Source organism: Myiozetetes cayanensis, unplaced genomic scaffold, assembly GCF_022539395.1.
Source record: "Myiozetetes cayanensis isolate MyiCay16 unplaced genomic scaffold, myiCay2020 scf9, whole genome shotgun sequence".
NCBI lineage: Eukaryota > Metazoa > Chordata > Aves > Passeriformes > Tyrannidae > Myiozetetes > Myiozetetes cayanensis.
The window spans coordinates 29,033,591-29,052,628 of NW_026088185.1; the positions used below are offsets into that span (position 1 = coordinate 29,033,591).

The 19,038-nt window shown below is 44.4% G+C and overlaps 1 protein-coding gene across 11 annotated transcripts in view; it reads right to left on the bottom strand.

Moving 5' to 3' along the window:
* Window positions 1–11,416: 11,416 nt before the first annotated feature.
* Window positions 11,417–19,038, bottom strand: part of MUC13 (mucin 13, cell surface associated) — a 33,498-nt gene continuing 25,876 nt past the window's right edge. For all 11 annotated transcript variants that reach the window (XM_050340402.1, XM_050340399.1, XM_050340395.1 and 8 more), the window contains 6 exons: window positions 18,010–18,135; window positions 16,733–16,844; window positions 15,600–15,637; window positions 14,920–15,007; window positions 13,679–13,886; window positions 11,417–12,331 (listed from right to left, as the gene is read on the bottom strand). In XM_050340402.1, coding sequence (XP_050196359.1) covers window positions 12,281–12,331; window positions 13,679–13,886; window positions 14,920–15,007; window positions 15,600–15,637; window positions 16,733–16,844; window positions 18,010–18,135 — 623 coding nt within the window. In that variant the 3' untranslated portion in view covers window positions 11,417–12,280. The remainder of the gene's footprint in view (window positions 12,332–13,678; window positions 13,887–14,919; window positions 15,008–15,599; window positions 15,638–16,732; window positions 16,845–18,009; window positions 18,136–19,038) is intronic.

The window sequence follows — 19,038 nt, forward strand, 5'->3', positions numbered from 1 at the left end:
GCGGCGGGAGGAGGAGGAGGCGGGGGCGGTGCCGCGGAGCTGCGCGGGGGCGGCGGGACGGGACGGGGTGGGTGTGCGTGTCCGTATGCCCGTGTCCGTGCGTCCGTGTCCGTGTGCCTGTCCCGCTCCCGAGGGTGCGCTGCCGGCTCCCCGCCCCGCGCAGGGAGGCGTAGCCCAGTCCGTGCGGACGCGGAGCGGGACCCGCGGGCACGGCCGGGCCCAGTCACACGGGTGGGTTCGTGTGCACAGGGACACACATTCCATCCCACGGGCACGGGCAGGCAGGCTCTGCACGCACGCCCGCGTTCATACACAGGCTCGCATGCGGACGTGAGTGCCCGCATGTGCGTGCCCGCATCACACGTGTACATGCTTGCCCAGAGCATCCCCGCAGCCGCACACACGCACCTGCATGGGGACACACGCGTGCACATACCCGCACGCACATACATGTGCGCACACGCGTGCACATCCTCCACAGGCACACTCGCAGATCCACAAACAGCCGGGCAGGTACCTACAGTCAGACACGGACGGTGCACAGACACACACACAGACACGCACATGTCTGTACCCACAGGCACACGAGGAATGCGCGCCCTCCTCTCCCGCTCGCAGCAGGGCTTGCGCTCATTCCCCACGGGTCAGTGCCTGCTCTTACGTGGCGTTTTCCTGCTTCAGGGATTTTCTCTGTGCAAACAGACTGTGTCCATCTGCTGAAAGGCTCTGTGAGCCAGAGCCAGACCCGGGCAGCGCTGCGCTGCCTGACAGCCTTTTGGCACTATCGGCGCACCCACCGCTTGGGACATCAACACTGCAGATCAAGAGGAAACATAGAATTTATTATTGTGTTTGGGTTGCTGGAGGGCTTTCTGTTTTCTTCTGTTTATAAAATAAATCATAAATCAACCATAGAGCTGATCATTGATTTTAAAAGCAATTTGTAGTAATAGGTAACTTACCCATGACCTGCAGCCTTTCATACCACTTTAGCACAATGTCTAATAGATCTCACTCTTTCGCTTAATACACATATGTTGTGTTGATGTTCTCAGACAGAAGTGATTAACTGTAATACCACCTGCCAAAGTCTCCCTTTACTTGCACTGATTTCCAGCACTGCTGTCACAAACCTCACTGATTTCTTCATCCTCTCCAAAGCATTGGGAGAATCCAGGTTTGGCATTAAAGTGACTATTTGTTGTTTTAGGAAATACACACCTGCAAAAGTTGTAGCATTTTAACTGTCCCAGTGCTGGTAAATCAGAGCAACTCCTGCTGGGCTGTCAGAGCATTGCAATCATACTGCTTGCGACCAATGCAAAAACATCACTAAATGCCTCACCAAAACCTCTGCCATGGTGTAGGAGTGTGGTGTGTGGGCCAGACAGTGACCTACAAGCTGCCCTCAAGCTTCGTCTGTGCGTGGGGAAAGGGACAGCATCATCTCTCCCTGTTATCCCAAGAACACAATGAGGCGCATGCTGTCACCCTTTATTAATAATAAAATTAATACTAACCATGTTGGGTCTGACCTGGAAATGCAAGATGTAGTGTGCAGGACCTTTGAAGCAGGTTGTTCCTCTGTGGTATTCCTGGTTCTTAATATTCCTGTGAAAAGAAAGAAAATTAAATGCATATCCTGCACTTGCAAGAGATAAAGGACCTGATATGAGCCATACTGCCCCAAGAAGCCTCATGTAGACCTAGAAGTCCCTTCTCAGATCTTCTGGCCATGTCCAAGTACCCCTAGACACAACTACATCTACTAACATCCATGGAGAGGCTCATGTGTGAGAGCTTGAGTCATCCTGGTAGTAGGAGCAGGGAGACCCTCATCCCTTGGCCCTGTGTCTGCCATGCTGAGCGGGGACTGCTGGGTGGGGGATCAGATGCACAGGGGCAAGTGGTGAATGAGCAAGAGGGAAAAAGGAAAAGCAGGATCATGGGAGAAAGAAACTATTTGGAGGGAAGGAAAGCACCTTCTGAGACTCAACTGTGGCATCTCAAGGAGCGGAGAAGAGGGTTTGCGGAAGAAGGCATTGCTTTCAGAAGGAATGTATCGCAGCGGGACTGGAGCCAGGCGAGGCGTAGGAGCTCACCCGTCACTGGTTATATTTAGCTGGGCTCAGCCGAGGTCGAGTGCCTGCTCTTGCTCTCTGCAGGCGCCTGGGGCATTGCTACAAGCACCCAGCACCCGCTGTGCCCAGGCTGACCCCATGAGAAACCCCCATGAAAAGGGACAAGGTCAGGAGCTGGTACTGCACATCTTTTGAGCCATAAGCTGTCATCAGTGCTCAACATCTGCTATTTGTCAGGTACTCCTATCATTGTATTTTTCAAGCCAAACCCCTGTGAAGGTCCTGCAGAATCACAGGACACTTAGCTCATCCCATTAGACCACTGTTGACCAGCAGATTACAGTTCAGGCCCGGGACTCTCCAGGGAAAGACCCCTGGAGATGCAGGGAAGGATGTGCCATAGCTTCCCCAAAGAGAACAGTTGTTAATAACCTTCTCCGAAACCAGTGCTGTGTTCTTGTCCCACATGCAGCAGCAAAAGGGGATGTAATTGCAATAATGACCAAGTGAGCAGCTGTGACACCAAGAAGGGGAATTTACAGTGGCTGAACATGGGGAATGCACCCACCATGGGGTGTGCAGCTGGGCCCCAGAGCAAGGAAGGAGCCTTGTGTCCCTGAGGTTGGCCACAGACCAAGAAATTAGGCAGGAGCAGAGGTAACGTGTGGCCTGAAATGAGATCTCCAGAGAAAGTGTTGGTAGAAATCCTTCCTTCTTGCTGGTGACAAGGGTGCCAGACCAATGTGTTTTTCTGGATTTAGGAATGGGGTGGCAAGAGATGCCCAAAAAGAATATTGGCTCCATGTACAAAATCAGATAATCCCTTCATCTTTCTCCTGGGATTCCCTTGTTCTGAATAAGGGACAGAGAAAAAAAAGCTATTAGTGCTCATGTCTTAATGACATTGTTATATGATATACTCAGTAGAAGATGTGTTTGAGGCAGCACCAAGATTTTGGGATGAGAACAAAAAGAAGGGCTCTATCTCCTGGGGATCATGAAAGGATGACCTGTAACAAAGTCATCCTTGATCTTCAGGAACAGCTGTCACCACTGCCTGTGTCTTTTCTCTCTTGACCATCATATCTCTTGTCTACAAAATGCCATTACTGAGGATCACATAGCCCATGGGACTGAGATCCCTCAAGCTCCTTGAAATATTTAAGTGCCACGGAGGCCCTTGGATTTGAGTTTTCATTATCATTGCACAGTTCTGCTGGAATAGAGAGAGGAAAACCCTGGTTTGGAAAGGCCTGATCTTTGTGCTCACTTTCTTATCGTTTGCATTTTAAAGCTATGGTCAAAGTAGGACATAAACCCAGTGTATCTCACCTGGGCACGCATCTGCAAGTGATGCAATTGTAAGTTGGTTCTTTGGCTCATTTATTATCAGGTAAAGCAAATAAAATCCTTTATCTGAGATACTTTGGGTGTTTTAAAGATAAGTTTTCATTGTCATATCTTCCTTGTGGCAGGAAGGGTGGATAAAAGCATCTGAGTCATGTCTAGATGCCTGCAATGGCACTGAAGAGGTTCTAGATTTGTAATGATGACTCCTCTTTCTGCACCAGGCTGAGCAAAATGCCAGTCCCAGGCCATTGCCCAAGGTGATTGCCTGTGTCAGGATGAAGCTCCACCTCTGCCCTAATGTTTCACAAAATATTGCCACCATCCTGCAGCAAGATCCTCTGACTTGCCCCCATTTCTAGATTCTATGGCATAAGTTAAGGTTTGCTACTTAACTAGCAGCTCCAGCTGGAAGAGATATCTTCCAACTGGATGTAACTCATTATAGCCACATTATTTGGTATAATATTCTACTACTGTAATATCAACTACCATATTTGCATTAAATTCAGAAAGCATAGGATCCCAGACATGCTCTCTAGTGTGCCAGAAGGACCAGTGAAGACAGCTAAGATTACCCATTTCATGAAGTCACAGTGAAGACAGGGATGGCTGGAGGGGGAATTCGGGTGCAGCCTGGCCTCAGGCACCACTGGAGCTCCTGAACATCCCTCAATTCTTTGTTCCAGGCAGCTTTCCATACAACAAAAGATGGCCAAACTGGAACCCAGATGATGAACAAGCTGGACTGATTTATGGTTTTAGAGAAAAGGACTTTGGGTCAGGCTAGGGTGTAGAATCAGAGATATGAAATGAAAGGCAAACTCGTTTGAACCTTGGAAACCTCCACCAAGTTACAAACAGTTCTTGAATCAGGAAAACATTTTCATTTCCAGGTCATCACCATGCTGTTTGCTGGATCCTCCTGGCTGTGCTGTGATGGGAAGTGGGAGCACAGAAGCACAGGCTGTGGGCACCCTGCAGCTTTGTTGTCCCCATGCTGCCCTCCCCACCCCCCAAATCAACCCACAGACCTGGCTGATGGGGTTTTCATCACCATGGAAAAAGTTTGTCTCCTGCTTTTTCAAAGGAAACTATAAAAAAAAAAAAATCACACAAAATCCTTGTCAGTAATAGGCAAATACCACATGCCAAAAATTATAGTCATGAATTTAATCCTATTTCTATTCTCTGGCTAAAGACGCAGCTCATGTTGCTGCTGCCTGCTATAAAAATAGATATAAAAATATCTATTTTTACCATCTAAGGAGCAACCTCTGTTCTCAGATACTCAAGAGCTACTACTCCTGACCTGCTGAAAAGCAGCATTGCAACACTGCTGGGAAGCAGAGAGCAACACCTAAAATTCTCTACTCCTCTTCTCTACCCTCTCCCACATGAAAAAAGGCAAAGTTCAGCATAAATCTCTGGGCAAGTCCATGCCTGAAGCTGCTGGGCTGGAAAGTGAAGGAGGTACAGGAGGGAGATTTTCCTCATGCCTCTAAGGTGCAAAACCTCGAGTTCTTCAGACAGTGATGATGAAGCCAGACCAAACATGGCAATTTTTTGTGTTCTTACAGCCCCCAGAGCAGGCTGAGGGGCACTTGGCTGCCTGAGCAGCTATTTCAGGAGGGGTTCACTGATGTGCTGGACTGAAATGGGTGATGGATATCTCCAGCCATGAGCCACCCCAAAAAGTATGCCCATATCCCTAGAGTTAAGGACATCAAAGGGACAGGCGTGGGGATGCACAAGGCTGTGGCACAGGAGAGGGTTAAAAATTAGCAGCTCCATGGAGACCTGCCTGTGGTATCTGTTAATAGTTAGCTCCAACTAAAATGTGCCTTTGGTGTGCCCTATCCTGCAAGTGCAAAGAGCCAGCTCCATCTTGTGGCCAGGGACTCTGCCTTGTCCCAGGGAGGAAAGAGCGGGAGGAGGTTTGGGATGCTTGAGGATCCGTCTCCACCACCCTGCACGGCGTGATCAGAAATATTCTCTCTTCCTGCACTTCTTGCCTCAGATAAACCTGTCCCACTTTGGTTAGCACTCCGGCAGAGCCGCAAAAGCCAGGAGTATTTTCTGGACACATCTAGCAGAGGGTTTCTTAGAAGCAGAGAGCCCAAAGAGATTCCCTTTTTATGCCTATGTGTAGGGGAAGAATCATAAAATATGATTTAAAATGTCAGCAGGTAAAGCCAGACAGGCTTGGCTCCACTCAGATCTCTGGAAAAATTCCCACTGAATGGAGTAAAAACCTCAGTCCTAAGCACCTGGACAAGCAGAGTGCTCTGGAGGTACAAACGGGTTCCCAAGGAATTCACCTGGATCTGTGCAGTTTGGACCTCCCAATGTCCCATGCAGCTTTTTCAAATCTCAGTTGACACTTGGCTATTTAATCCCTACATGAAATAAATCACTGGACTCTGGTATTTTGCTTGTTTTTCTGGCAAACAGTTTTTGCCCAGCATCAGCTTGCTGCAGAATTTGTTCACACCAAACTTGGAGGACAAAGCAGTTGAGAAATGCTGAAGAGTCTACAAGGAAAAGCCTTGTTTTTAAAAGAATAATAATGTACTGTTACACATGTGCAACACAAGCCCTGTTTCATTTATAGGAATGATATACAGGCCCAGGTCCACAATTCCTCCCCAGGGACCCCTATTCCCATTAATGTCAGTGCAAGTTAGGCACTAAAATACCTGCCTGGACTTGACCCCTGGTTCACACCAATTTAAACATTCCTCTGCTTGAGAGGGGATTAGGAACCTTAGCACTATAATGACCTTTTGAATTCATTGACTGTTCCAGATATGAAACATTTCTTTTTTTTAACTTTTGACTGATTTACCCCATAAAAGGATCTCTATGGATAAAAGACTTCAGAGAAAGACTTTTTTTCCCCCAAAGTCTCATTCATGCAGCAGACTTTCTCTCCCCAGCTACATCCAGACATCAGGGACAGGCAGCAATGCCACCGGTGAGGGTCTAGGGGGGCTCTCTCAGGTGGGTTGAGGGATTTCCTTGCCCTCCCACCCACCAAGATGTGATGGATGGTACTCAGGGAAGCTGTTAATGTCACTTTCAAAAAATGACTACCAAGAGATGGCCAAACTGGGAAACCATCTGGGACAAATATCCCTTTAGGGTGCTACCAGTGTATTAGTGTTTCAGAACAGGGAAAAAAAAAAAAAAAAAAAAAAGGAAGAAAATGCTTGGTTGGCAAAGGTGCCCACCAAAAGCACTGTTGGCTCTTTCATAGCCCTCTTTGTTTTTCTCCCAATGTTTTTTGTTTTTCCCCAGTGCTCTGTTTTTCTTTTTCAACTTTATCTGGCCCTGCAAGTCTCCCAGTTCCCCTGGGGAAATCTCTGCCATGTTTGGGTCACCGCCTGGGCAGATATTTTTTTCTCTGCTTCCCTTGGTGTTGTCCACCCTAGAGGGTACCACAGGGGATGCTGCCCGGGATTTGGAGACATTGCCCAGGGAATTTGGAACAAAGGGAAGAAGGTGAGACACAGCTCCTTCATAAACTGTTTTGCTTCCACCAGGAGAGGGAGAGTGGGAGCTGTTGGTCTTGGTTTGCTTTTCCTGGAGGAGAGGAATAGAGTTTGCTCTCTGGAGGTTTCTCCTTGGAGCTTGTGTGTGAAAGGCAGCACCTTCTGGATTCAAAAGCAGGAAACATTTTGCATTTTTTCAGTTGTTTGCTTGTGACATTTTTCTTTGTTTCTCTTATGAGGCTGTTTTTACATAAACAGCAGAGCCCCATGTACAGCACCTGTACCCTGCCTCTCCCTGTTCTATGAGCAGCCTGGGCATAATTAGGACATGCAAGACCCACTATGTACCCATGCCACAGGCATCACCTTTCAGCCCATGCTGTGTCGAATAAAACAGGTCAATGCATGCAGAAGTGAGAAATGTCCGTCTGACCCAGAGTGTCCATCCATCCAGTCTGTCCAGAGACTGCAACAGGAGGGACTGTCTTGGGGGCCCAGTTGCTTTTATAGTCCCTTCCTCCAGCACACCTGCTTTCTCATCCTGTTTTTAGGGGCTACATCTCTCTCAGACATTTGCATCCTTGAATTTGCCTAATCTCCTCTTGAACCTGCAGATACAGCATCCACAACATCCTATGACAGTGAGCTCACAGCTTTATGTACCCCCAGATTCTGGTGGGTGTTTGGCTGCCACCCTGAGTCAGTGGCTTTGAGACCCACCAGTGACAGCTCAGGGCATCTCAGTGAGTCTTTAGGGTGTGATGGGCTGGCTGTGCCTGGGCACATAGCCGGGTACTGCAGCCCCCTGCACCTGCACCACTGGGCTGTGCTGCTCCTTTGGGTCCCCAGGACCAGTGCTGCCTGGTTCTGGTCACTTATTAACAACCACTTTTTCTGTTTGACCTTATCCCTCCTGTTACCTAGTTACTTCACTTACTTTCCTTTACTCCTGTTAGCTCTTTATGCTATGTTACCTTTGTACTTCTGATAGCTCTGGTTCCTCCAGCTGGTCCGCTGCACGCTGGCACATGTGGGAAGCTCCCCAACAGCTTCAGCTGTAAAAGCAGCCACAGAGCTATCACTGACCTTCTCTGCTACCTTATCATCCCCACCTGCCCCTTTTATACCCTTGTCATCAGCGTTCCCACTAATTTCCTAGCTGCCTTTGTGGCTTTGTTATATTTAAAGAGCCTTGTATCAGCAGCAAGGCAATTTATGGATTCTTATTTTTAGCCCTGTTTATTTCCTTTTTAGTTTCCACCTGACATGTTTTATAGATTTCCCTCTTCTTAGAGCACTTTGGGCTTTTAGGGTTGTGTTTGGGGATTTTTTTTTTTTTGACTAGTTGCTGTAAAAATCAGTATCTTCAGCTCACACCCCAAAATGTGGAAGAGGTCAATTTAATCCTTCTGGGAACCCTTGGTAAGCAAAGCTGCTTCATCCACAGACACCAGACACAAGGCTTTGAAGTGGAGAGTATTACTGTGCTAAAAATGAAAGGGTGAAGGGTGGAAAATGGGGATAATATAGCAGTTGATGACTTTGCATTTGCCAAACTTGAAAAATGGCATTCCTCCTCTCACAGGAGCAGCAGATGAGGCAGTGCTAGGCTTGCCTCACTTGCCTTGCTCTGATTTGTGGCCCTGGGCTATTGAACCCAAGATTTCAAGTAGGATCCCAGGTCTGTGGATTGTACCAAGGTCCAGTTAACCTCCTGCATCCCAGGTGAAGCCAAGGTGGTCTCCCCAAAACCAGGTAGGGACAGTCATGTTCACCATGGCACCTGCCTGAATCCCTTTAGCCTTCACCTGAAGTTTCCCTAAACGCTCTCCATACTGGGGGTTTCTGTTGGGGAAGCCATTCCTACCGAAGAGGTGAACACTTCTTGCTGGAGGAGAGGTTCATTTTCCCTTGCCTCTGTCCCTCTGGTTGTTAGGAGTGCTATTGTTCACCCTGAAAAGAACCAGCCATCAAACTCACAGTACAGAAGAAGTGAAAAGTCGGGCCTCTTAGTCTGTAATAGCGTCTTACCTCCATTATTCACTCTTACTTGTTTATGCCTCCAGCCTCCCACATCACATGCAGGATCTATGTGAAAACAGTCTCATAAAGGAAACAAGGGGTGGTTTTCACCAAGAGATAAACGGAAAAAATGAAAAGTGCTTCCTGCTTTCAGGTCTGAAAGGTGCTGGCTTTCACATGCCAGTTTGGATGCTGGGCTTTGCTGGTGAGGGTGTGGAAGCAGAGTTTTAGGTCTCAGTTTTCAGGCTGGTTTCAGATATAAGCAGTGCTAACAACAGCAGGCCTGATCACCCCACCCATTCTTATCCAGCCATCCCATTACATTCCTGTAGTGCAGCACCTCTAATGCAGCTGCCCACACTCAGGTTCTTACCCCACTACCATCCCCAGCACCGTATCCTTCCCCTCCCACCCCACATTGCTTGAGTATGCTTGGGTGTATCCAGATAAATGGAGAATGGCATGTGGCTGAAGCTACCTAAATATCCCCATGCAAGTACATGTTATAACCAAGCAAACCTCTATCCCAACTCCTTTAGCCCTGTTTGGCACAACCTGTGCAGATGTGCCAAGCAATTACACTCTCCAGAGTAATTTTTGGTCTAGGACAAAAGTAGGTGGCAGACTTGAGTGGCAGCACCTCTCCTCCTCTGCAGGTCATGTGCCAGCAGGACACCCTGCATCTCAGGGAAGAAGATGGATGGGAGAATCCAGGATGTGAAACAAGTGTGGCAGATCCCTGGAGCCTCTCAGCCTGCAGGCATGTCCTCACTCACACAGATGGATGAAGGTTACACCCAGATCCCTTTTCCATACCTGGTTGGATTTTGAAGGATGGACAGCTGAAAGAAACACTGAGCCAAGCAGCAGCAGTCATAAAACACCACAAAGAGCTCTTTTCCATTATCACATTTCCCAGCAGAATCACACACTGTTAATAGCCAAAGAGAAGTGAAATATCCGAGAGTTTGCCCTTTCAGTACAGAACTCCAGTCCAGATAAAATAACTGTATCAGCCTTTGAAATGCTAAAGAGTAGTAGGCTCTCTATGGTATCTGATAGCCTCTCCCCAGCATGGGCTAAATGAGACCTGCTTGCAGTAGCAGAAATTAGCTTTGAATTAGAGCAATGAAAATTCCAGTGCAGCTAAATGACACACACATCTGACTATTTTTGCTGCTTTTATTATCAGTGGCAGCAGATATCTGGATATCACACCCTCAATAAAGTTTTACTGCATTAAAGTTTCGTTTATCATTGAGCTTTCGGCTGCGTTTCCAATCTCTATTGCTTTGCGAAAGAATAGGAGATAACACTTAAAGGCCTTTTCATGTGCCTCTGTAGCAGGCTACTGTTACTTGTATTTTAAGGATCCTCTGCCCTGAGTGGATGGAACCAGACCATTTACTTCAGTGAAAAACCACGATGACCCATCCGGTGGGCTGTTATCTCTTGATATAGAGAAATCTTTTTATTTGACTCCACATAACCCTAAGTTTCAGTCTGCCATACAAAGAAGGGGAGGAGGGGGTATCCCGGCAAAAGCAGCCAGCTGAAGGAAGTAGAAGTCTACACTCAGCTTCATGACTTTTTGCCACTTCCTGTCTATATCCTGTCCGTTTTCCAGTGTCTCACACTGTGCAAACTCCCCTAAGTGGAGGTTGCATGGGGTTAACGGAATGCTGCTGGAAGAAGGAGAGAACTTAGCAGAAGTATTAGAAGCTGGGAGAATCTCCTTCACCTGGATTATGGTGGAGACACACAGGGCCCAAAGAAAAAGAAGGGAGCATTAGCCACATGTTAGAGTGTTGGGGAGGGAACCGGTCCCCCCTGCAGGGCTTTATTAGCTGGAGAAAGGGTTAGGGTTAGAGCACTGAAAACATGCATCTGCATGGACATCCTGGTAACCTCTACAGCCACATACAGCGTTTGCAAACACTGACTCCAAACTTGTCACCTAAGCTGAAAGATGCTTCTTTTTTCAGCTGTGTGCCATTTGCAGCTGCCATCAAAGAAAGCAGCTTGTCCAGCATTTTCAAAGGACATCCAGCTGCATTAATTACCCAGTTCCCACTGAAAACAACCACCGAAAAGTGGTGCCAGTCTTATAACAATAAACATTTTAGTTTCATTAAGATTTAATAACATTTCTGATCAGAACCTCTCAGTAAAAGCTGGATGCTGATGTAACCAGTCTGTGCACACTTGTGTCTAAATTCAGCACAAATTTTAACATAAAATACCTTCCAGACTTATAAAAAACCACTTACACCACTGGGAGCAACATAAGGAAGTCTTGGTACTGAGAAAAAATAATGTTTAATAGGAAAAGGTAATCTGCATATATAAGATCCAAAACAGAAAATATAACAGAATTAAATGATGTTTTAAATGAATGTAATCTATAAATATATGTACATATGTGTGCATATACATATTTTATATATATATAAAGGAAATGTTAATGCTAGACAATAGATAATGCACACTCGGTAAAATATGGTAAAATGTGGATTCTTTTACAGGTAGATTTACTGACCATATGTAAGAAATCAGGCGGGAAAAAACCCCAACACCAACCGTAAGATCATTCAAATATAAAGAGAGTAAGAGAAAAAAACACTAACACTTTCCACAGGAACTGAGAATGTAAAATCAATGCAGTTGGGCAACAAGGAGAACAAAGTTGTTTGTTTGAAGATATTGTTTCTTGCCATTTTATTGGAAAGGAAGGCTGTGGAAAAGGTCAGACAAGTGCCATTGTCTTATGCAACACATGTCAGCAGAGATCTGAAGAGAATGCTTTCAGGTAGGAAATACTGGGGAGTTGAGGAGGATAAAAAAGGCTGTATCTGATATAGTAAAGTGAAACACAGTGGATTCTCGTGAAAAAACAGTTTTGACCTGCCCAAAGCCTTAGCTGAAACTGAATGAGCACAAATAAAGGCAAAGCTCTGGGTGCTGACATTTTTCAGCCTGGACCATCTTCCAGAAGAACTGAAAAACAGCAGGATTAAAATCCTGATATCTTGTATACACTCACTCTCTTGCCAATGTACTGGTCTTCTCAAAGAAGTCTAATGTTTATTGAAGCTCATTAGTTCTTTTAAGAGATCTTCTTCTTCTCCCTATCCCCTACTACATTTTCGCCTTATTTCAGAGTTGTCCATGATCTCTTTCAAGCGGGGGTCTTCTTTTAGAAAATCTTGAGAGAATCTGGGATCAAGGACTTTGTTGTCTCCTCTGCTGAAGCAACTGCATTGGTAAGAGGCTGCAAAACTCTTTGGTCTGATCCAGTGTTGTGGTGGTCATCCGTCCTTCTACGGCTCTTGTCATTTAGTATCTGCTCTGCGTCCTAAAGCCCCCACGCTCCTGTGATGGTTCGTACTACAGAGAATTTAGACAAGAGGAGAAGCTAAATAAGGAGTAGCTCTAGGTCAGAAAGTTCCTTTCTCAGGAGAGTTCAGCATGTAGCACACTGCACGTGGGAGCCCCTTCACTGAGATACACCAACCCTCAAGGAAAACCAAACAGGCAGGTTTGAATCAGTGAAAAGTAGACACCTTTGGAAAGTTAGAAATGCCCAAACCCATGCAAATCTGACCAATCAACTAACTACTTAGATGTTTTTCTTCTCTTAATTGGCAGCTTTTTAAAGCTGTTGTTTTTTTTAAACATCAGATGTCCAGGCTGCTCCTGTCATGGTTTAGACCTCAATTCTGCAAAACATGTAAATGTATTACAATTAAACAGATTTTCTTCACCAAACAGAGTCAGTTTCTTGCACCACAGAGGTGGAGCTAAAATGTCATTTAAACAAGATTTGAACCTACAATGTGCTTCTTATTTACTTGACTCATGTTGAACCCAGCAATCAATCATATCATAGCATACACTCTAGGGAACCAAGATTATATGACCCTGGGAGAAATTTAAGGGGAACTTGGCAAGATAAAAGCAGACATGGTGAGATGTATCTTTGTGTGTGGAGCTTCCTCTACAGTTCCCTTGCAGAATTCAGGGATAAAATAGGCTTTTTTTTTTTTTTAGAACACATCTTCCAACTAATGAAACACCTCTGCTGACGAGGCTGCTCTGGGCTATAGCAATGCAAAAGTTTGTTCATGGCACTTCACACTGTGCCCCTTTGCAGTGCTGCAGCAGCTGCAGAGGCTTTTGCTGTGAACGAGGCAGCAGCAGAGCAGGTGGGAGGACACTGACTCTCTGGGCAGCTGTCCCAGCTTAAGCTGTCTGTAAATCTTGCATGAGGCTGCAGCTGGGAAGGGCCACTGCAGCACCTATTGACTCCACAACTGGCTTAGAAGGAGCGCAGGTGGTAACAGCCTGTGATGCTTGCAGGCACACCTGTGGTGAGCAATGTTTGGTCAGTGTAGTCAAATGTCCTGTGACACAGCAGATCCTGGGCAGCCAAGCTGTTGCTTTGACCCTTGCTTTTCACGTATCCCTCCTGTGACTCGAGGATGACTACTAGGACTTTAGAGAGATCTTTATAAGTTGAGTGCTGATCTCTGTATTAAGGCAAAGTTTTCCAGCTGCAGCTACAGGTCTTTGGATGCCTTTATACCACTTTGGCCTTCTAGATCAAGGAAGGATGGACAAAGTGAAGTTTAGGTTCCAACAGTGTCTGTAGCCCACAACACTATGCTCCTCTCTAGGACTTACTCTCTAGACCCTTTACCATGGAATTCTCACAGGTCTATGTGAAACACTTACCAAATCATCAAAACCCGTCTCCGAAAAATGACCTCTATCTGTGGAAGGCATCTCATATGGGTTGTTTGACTGATATCCTGGGTTTGCATGACCAGAAGTGGTCTGGACTCTGGGGAACATCAAGGTCGGTCTATCATCAGAGATATCTGTGTTGGAATATCCTGACTTTATCAGCCTCTTCTTCTCTGAATTTTGTTTGTCCTTGGTTCTTCAGAGGAAATGAAAGAACAAAGGAGGTTTTAAAAGATCATTTAGTGTTCCTTACTTATTAAGTGAGTCAAACTTATTGAGTTGTCCACTCTCACCTTATTTTGAATTCTCAGTCCTGTTCTGAAACGTGTAACTGATTTTTATAGAATACCTACTGCATAACCCTTGTTATCGTTATAATTGTAATTATTGTACTAGAGTACGAAGTTTGGCATCCTTTCTCACAGGTGAGGCAAAGCTGCTAGGGGAGACAGAGGGGGACTTTGGCCTCTTTCAGCTAGTTCCTAGAGTAAAGGAGTTTCTTTCAACTACCACTACCTCTAACTGACTATGCAGAGGAAGAAATAAGGCATTCATTATAGTTAAGAAAAGGTGCCCTCATGCCTGCAGCCAAAGCTGGACACACACACTTGGCCAGCTTGTGCACCTGCTGGTGAGCATTGTCTGCTGTGGGTGCAAATGTCTTGTAGGCATCTTTAACTGGGCAGCGCTGGGAGCAAAGGCAGAGCAGCTGCTTGAGTATTTATTGAGTGGACAGAAGTGAGGAGGTGCAACTGCAATCAGACATTTGCCAGTACACCAGGAATAGCAAGCTTTAAGGAGATGCTTGGCTGAAAATGACACCTGTATGGAGCTGAAAAGGCTGTGCCAGGCCTTGAGCTGAAGTGCTAGCAGGGAAAGCTGCAGAGGGTCTGAATTTGGGCCACACAGTCTTCTGATATCAGCATCCTTCTTCAGTCTTATCCAGATGCCATGTCAATACTAGCTAGGGCAGGATTATGACTCATGGATCAGGTGTGTATTTTGAAGACTTGACTGAAGCTTTCATAGCTGAATTCACAGCAAGAGAATAAATGCTTCTTGGAAGCGCATATTGGTAAGAGCATTTTCTGACGACTGTATGGCTTAAATGAACATGTCTGACCAGCTAGGCCTGCAACCACATCCACAGCCCTGCTCCTCTCTAAATTTCTGCTTATTTCTCTATGAACATGCAGCAATGCAGCTTCAATTATAAGAAATACTCTTACCTTGCTGAAATTATAGTGACTGCTATCACTAAAGTCAGGATAACGGCTCCTAAAACTGTACCCACTATTATAAGGATGAGTTCGGTGTCTGGGGAAAACAAAAACAGCAAACAAAACCCATCAATTTATCAATTGAAAACTCATCATGAATATTGAAAAACAAGTTCTGTACCTGGCCGGAAGCAAGGGAGGAAGGAAGGAAGGAAGGAAGGAAGGAAGGAAGGAAAATATGAAAAATGTCATTTATTCCCAGGCTCCTTGTGCTTACAACTGTCTGTGGGCACAGAAATATGTAAATTAAGGATCTGCATCACAGACCATCTCTTCTGAATGCTATTTTGATCACAGCTCAAGTTCCTGATATCATGCACTGAGTGGTTCTACACGTAATTATAGCTGAGGGACAGGAACAACTAAGAGGGTGCAGGAGTTCTTAAGCTAATATTGCTGCTAAAATGTGTAATTAGGTATCAAACAAGCCCTTTCCATGCCCTAGGCACATAAGGTGTAAGATAAATTTCATTCCTTTTTTTTTCCCCTAACATTTCCCTGCTATAAATGCAGAACGGAGGCATCCCTAAACGCTGCTACTTGTAATTTTTTTTAATTTCAGACAGATTAAACATTGCCAGGTATTATTTTCCACATTATAATTAAAAATCAGAAATTCTTGTACTTACTGTCAGTGCAATTCTCCCCAGAATAGCCCACTCGACAACTACAGGAGAGAAAAAAGAAAAAGGAAAGAAAAAAAAAGATAATGTCATTAAGCAGATGATCTTTAAAGTCCTTTCTAACCCAAACAATTCTATAATTCTATGATCACAAAACAATAGTATGTTTCCCCCTTTTATCAGTAATTTCTTTGCAAGGTGTGTTTATTACAGTTTTCCTCTTAATATTGAAGTCTTTACTTTCATTAGAGTAAAACAATCTGAGATTTTCAGAATGATTGGTGATCTGGGCACTCAAAGTTTCAGGTTCTTAGTCTGAAAAATGTTTAAAAGACCTAATTTTTCTAAAGAACTGCCTAATTTTTCTAAAGAAGTGGCTCTGCACCTCTGAGACACTTGAAATTGCCACACACCATCTTTATGAAATGCCTCAACATAAGGTCTATAAGGACTGGGCACTCATCTTCCTCCCATACTAGTTTCTTATATTTAAAATATGTCAACTTTATGGTAAGAAGTGTTCAATGTGCAGCAGCAGTAACTACTAAAAGAGCTGAATTAATGGACATGGGGAGTAAGGTCCCCCTGCTTGTCCACCAGAGCAGAGCACAACTAGTCACTTGGCTTCACCAGCAAACACCACCATTCTGCTCTGATCCTGAGCTGACAGAAGTACCCTCAGAGAGAAAACCAAGATGAAATAACATAGGTCTGAAAGTTATGAGGAAACAGTCCCCGCTGGTATCAGTGGAAACATTCCAGGGATTTGATGCAAGTCTTGCTCTAGTGCCTGTTGCTTACTAAACACCTCAGCATACCAGTTGCCATGGTCCAGTTACTCTGAAGGAGTAGTTTGTGTTTATGCAGTCAAGTAGTTTATCCTCTTCACTGACTCGTGGGTGACCCTGGGTCTCCTTGGCTTTCCTCTCAGGTATTATGAATACCCACAAAAGACCAATGCCATAACCTGGGACACCTTGGGAATTTGTCCACCAGTGAACCACCTTAGGCACTTCTCTGACTCACACAGCTGCAGCCTGTTCCTCTAGACTGTGGCTGACCCTGTGTTAGATGTCCCTCTCCCCTCTCTCCTGTCTTTGCCTAGAACGCAGGAATGCAATAAGATGCTGAATACTCACGCTGCGCATTTTCCATTCCTGTATTCAAAGTTAGTCATACATGTGCATGCTGGAATCCCATTTTGTATTTTGCAGTACTTGTTTACTTCTGCAAAACAGCTTTCACTGCAAACTGTATTTTCAGGGGAAAAAAATATGAGTTAATTGAAGATAGCCCCTCCCCTTAAAATCAGTGTTAAAGGTAGCCCACTTTCCCCTTTTTTTTTTTTATTGCACTGAAAACACACACAACTCTCTCATTCTTCAAAGCACCAGAATGGCTTTTTTAGGACTATACCTATGTAGAACAGAAACTGAAATACAAAAGTACAAAATTAGAAGTAAACTAGCTTTGTTTAAAACCATTCAGCTTCATCAAAAGGGAAATCTATCTAGGCTGCGTCTTACACAGGCAAGCAATGACCTGCAGTTTGATCTGACAGTAGATAATTTGTATTGCAGCTGATCTAAAGCTTGCAGCTGATCTAAAGCTGTGTCAGATTTAGACAGGTTAGGGGCCACAAGGACTACACTGGATCACATCTCACTGGGCTTTATTGCGGCCAGCTTTCATAATTTTATCATGGGTGTTTGAAATATTTGTTGTTTTTCTTAAAATCTCATATCTTAGACTTTTTTTAGTTTCTGTAGTGTAAAAATTTTAGTTTCCATAAGAAGAAAATAAGGTATATCTCAGGGCTTTGGAGGATAGCTAAAAATATAAACAGAGCACCCATTAAAACATTCAAAACTGTAAAGAAAACAAAAACCCAACAACTGACAGTTCCTAAAAATCACAAAAATCATTCTTTCCACAGAAACCTGTCTAAATCCAGGTAACGCAAACCTAGAACTGTGAACAGTGAACAGGTCGTTGTCGTGCATCATGAGGGTTCTAGTTCTGTCAGCCTTCCCATAGCTGCCTTCAAGTAGCTTGCAGAATTTATTCCCAAAATATCTACTAGCAGAGAAGGCTGTGAATACAGGATTCAGTTTGTTCCATCCTTTACCTATTTAGGTTTCAGTTCTTACCAAGAGTCTAACAATGTATTTAAAGAATTGCCCACTCACTGGTTTCAGTGATGATTTTGTCAAGCTTTAGTAGTTTATTCTACTGGAATAGAATTATGGATGTATGAAATGTGAGAACGTGTTTCTATGGCTTTTTTTAATAAGACATGCATTCCCTTATATTTACAGGTCAGCACATTTGCACAGCACTCTTTTTCGAAAATGGACTGAGACAAGGAATAAGCAGGTCAGACTTTCAGGGATAGATAAAGCAGCAAAGTTCTTACCTAAACAAAAACGATCATCCTGATTTATCTTTCCTAAACCATTTTTGCATTTGCATTCTAGAACCGGCTCTTCTACACACTCTGTGGTTCGAGTATCACATTGAAACACATCACATTTCTTCACCACTTTAAAAGAGAAACAGGGAGCAAACCTGAGTACTAATAATATTTCATAGAAAGCAGTGCACTCACCTAGTAAATCATAAACTGATTATTTAGTAATTCTAAAGAAAAAAAGACATCAATACTGCAGGTTTTTGGATCAGCCATTTCTTTTCCCTTGCTCTTTACCAGTTAAGGTCATGTCTCCATCATACCTTCTGACTTCCTATTTCTCAGACTCCTACAACTGTCTCCAAACCTTCCTGGCTTCCAGTCTATGAAAAGGGAAATTCTACCCATAAGTTCATATTCTGAACACTGAATTTCTGACTCACCTTAAAAAAACCTACAGAAAACCCTGTCACTATTCCCTTAGTTTTTTCCACAGCTGAACTGTGAGGCCCAGATCCCATACAGCTCTACATAGATTTAAATATTTATGGGCAAGCAGCTCATTTCACAAGCAGTGTCAGTATCCTGTTTGCCCAGCACATTGCTCTTTAGATCTACGACCCAGTGTTGGGAATGGTTCAAAAATCTCAGTGCCTGGCACACATTAGAGGTACGTGCTGGTGCTTTGCAAGCTCTCAGGTTTTTTTCTGTTTCCCTCTCACATTTAGGAACAGCACACAAGAAATGTCATGGTGGAGGTGGATACATTCACCTCCAGAGACCAAGCTCAGGCTATAAGTCATGAAATGGACACTTTTAGTTATTAGTTATATCTTTTGAGAAAGCTGGTTTCAAAATGGGATCATGTTAAAAAAAAAAAAAAAAAAAGAGAGAGAGAGAAAAATCCATATTTTATTTAGGAAATAATTCTCCAAGTAATTTAGTAATGCAAGAATTTACTGGTTTAGATCAATGAATCACTTAGCTCTGTAACTAATCAGTGAGGCCTCATTTCAGTTACCACAGCTAATTATA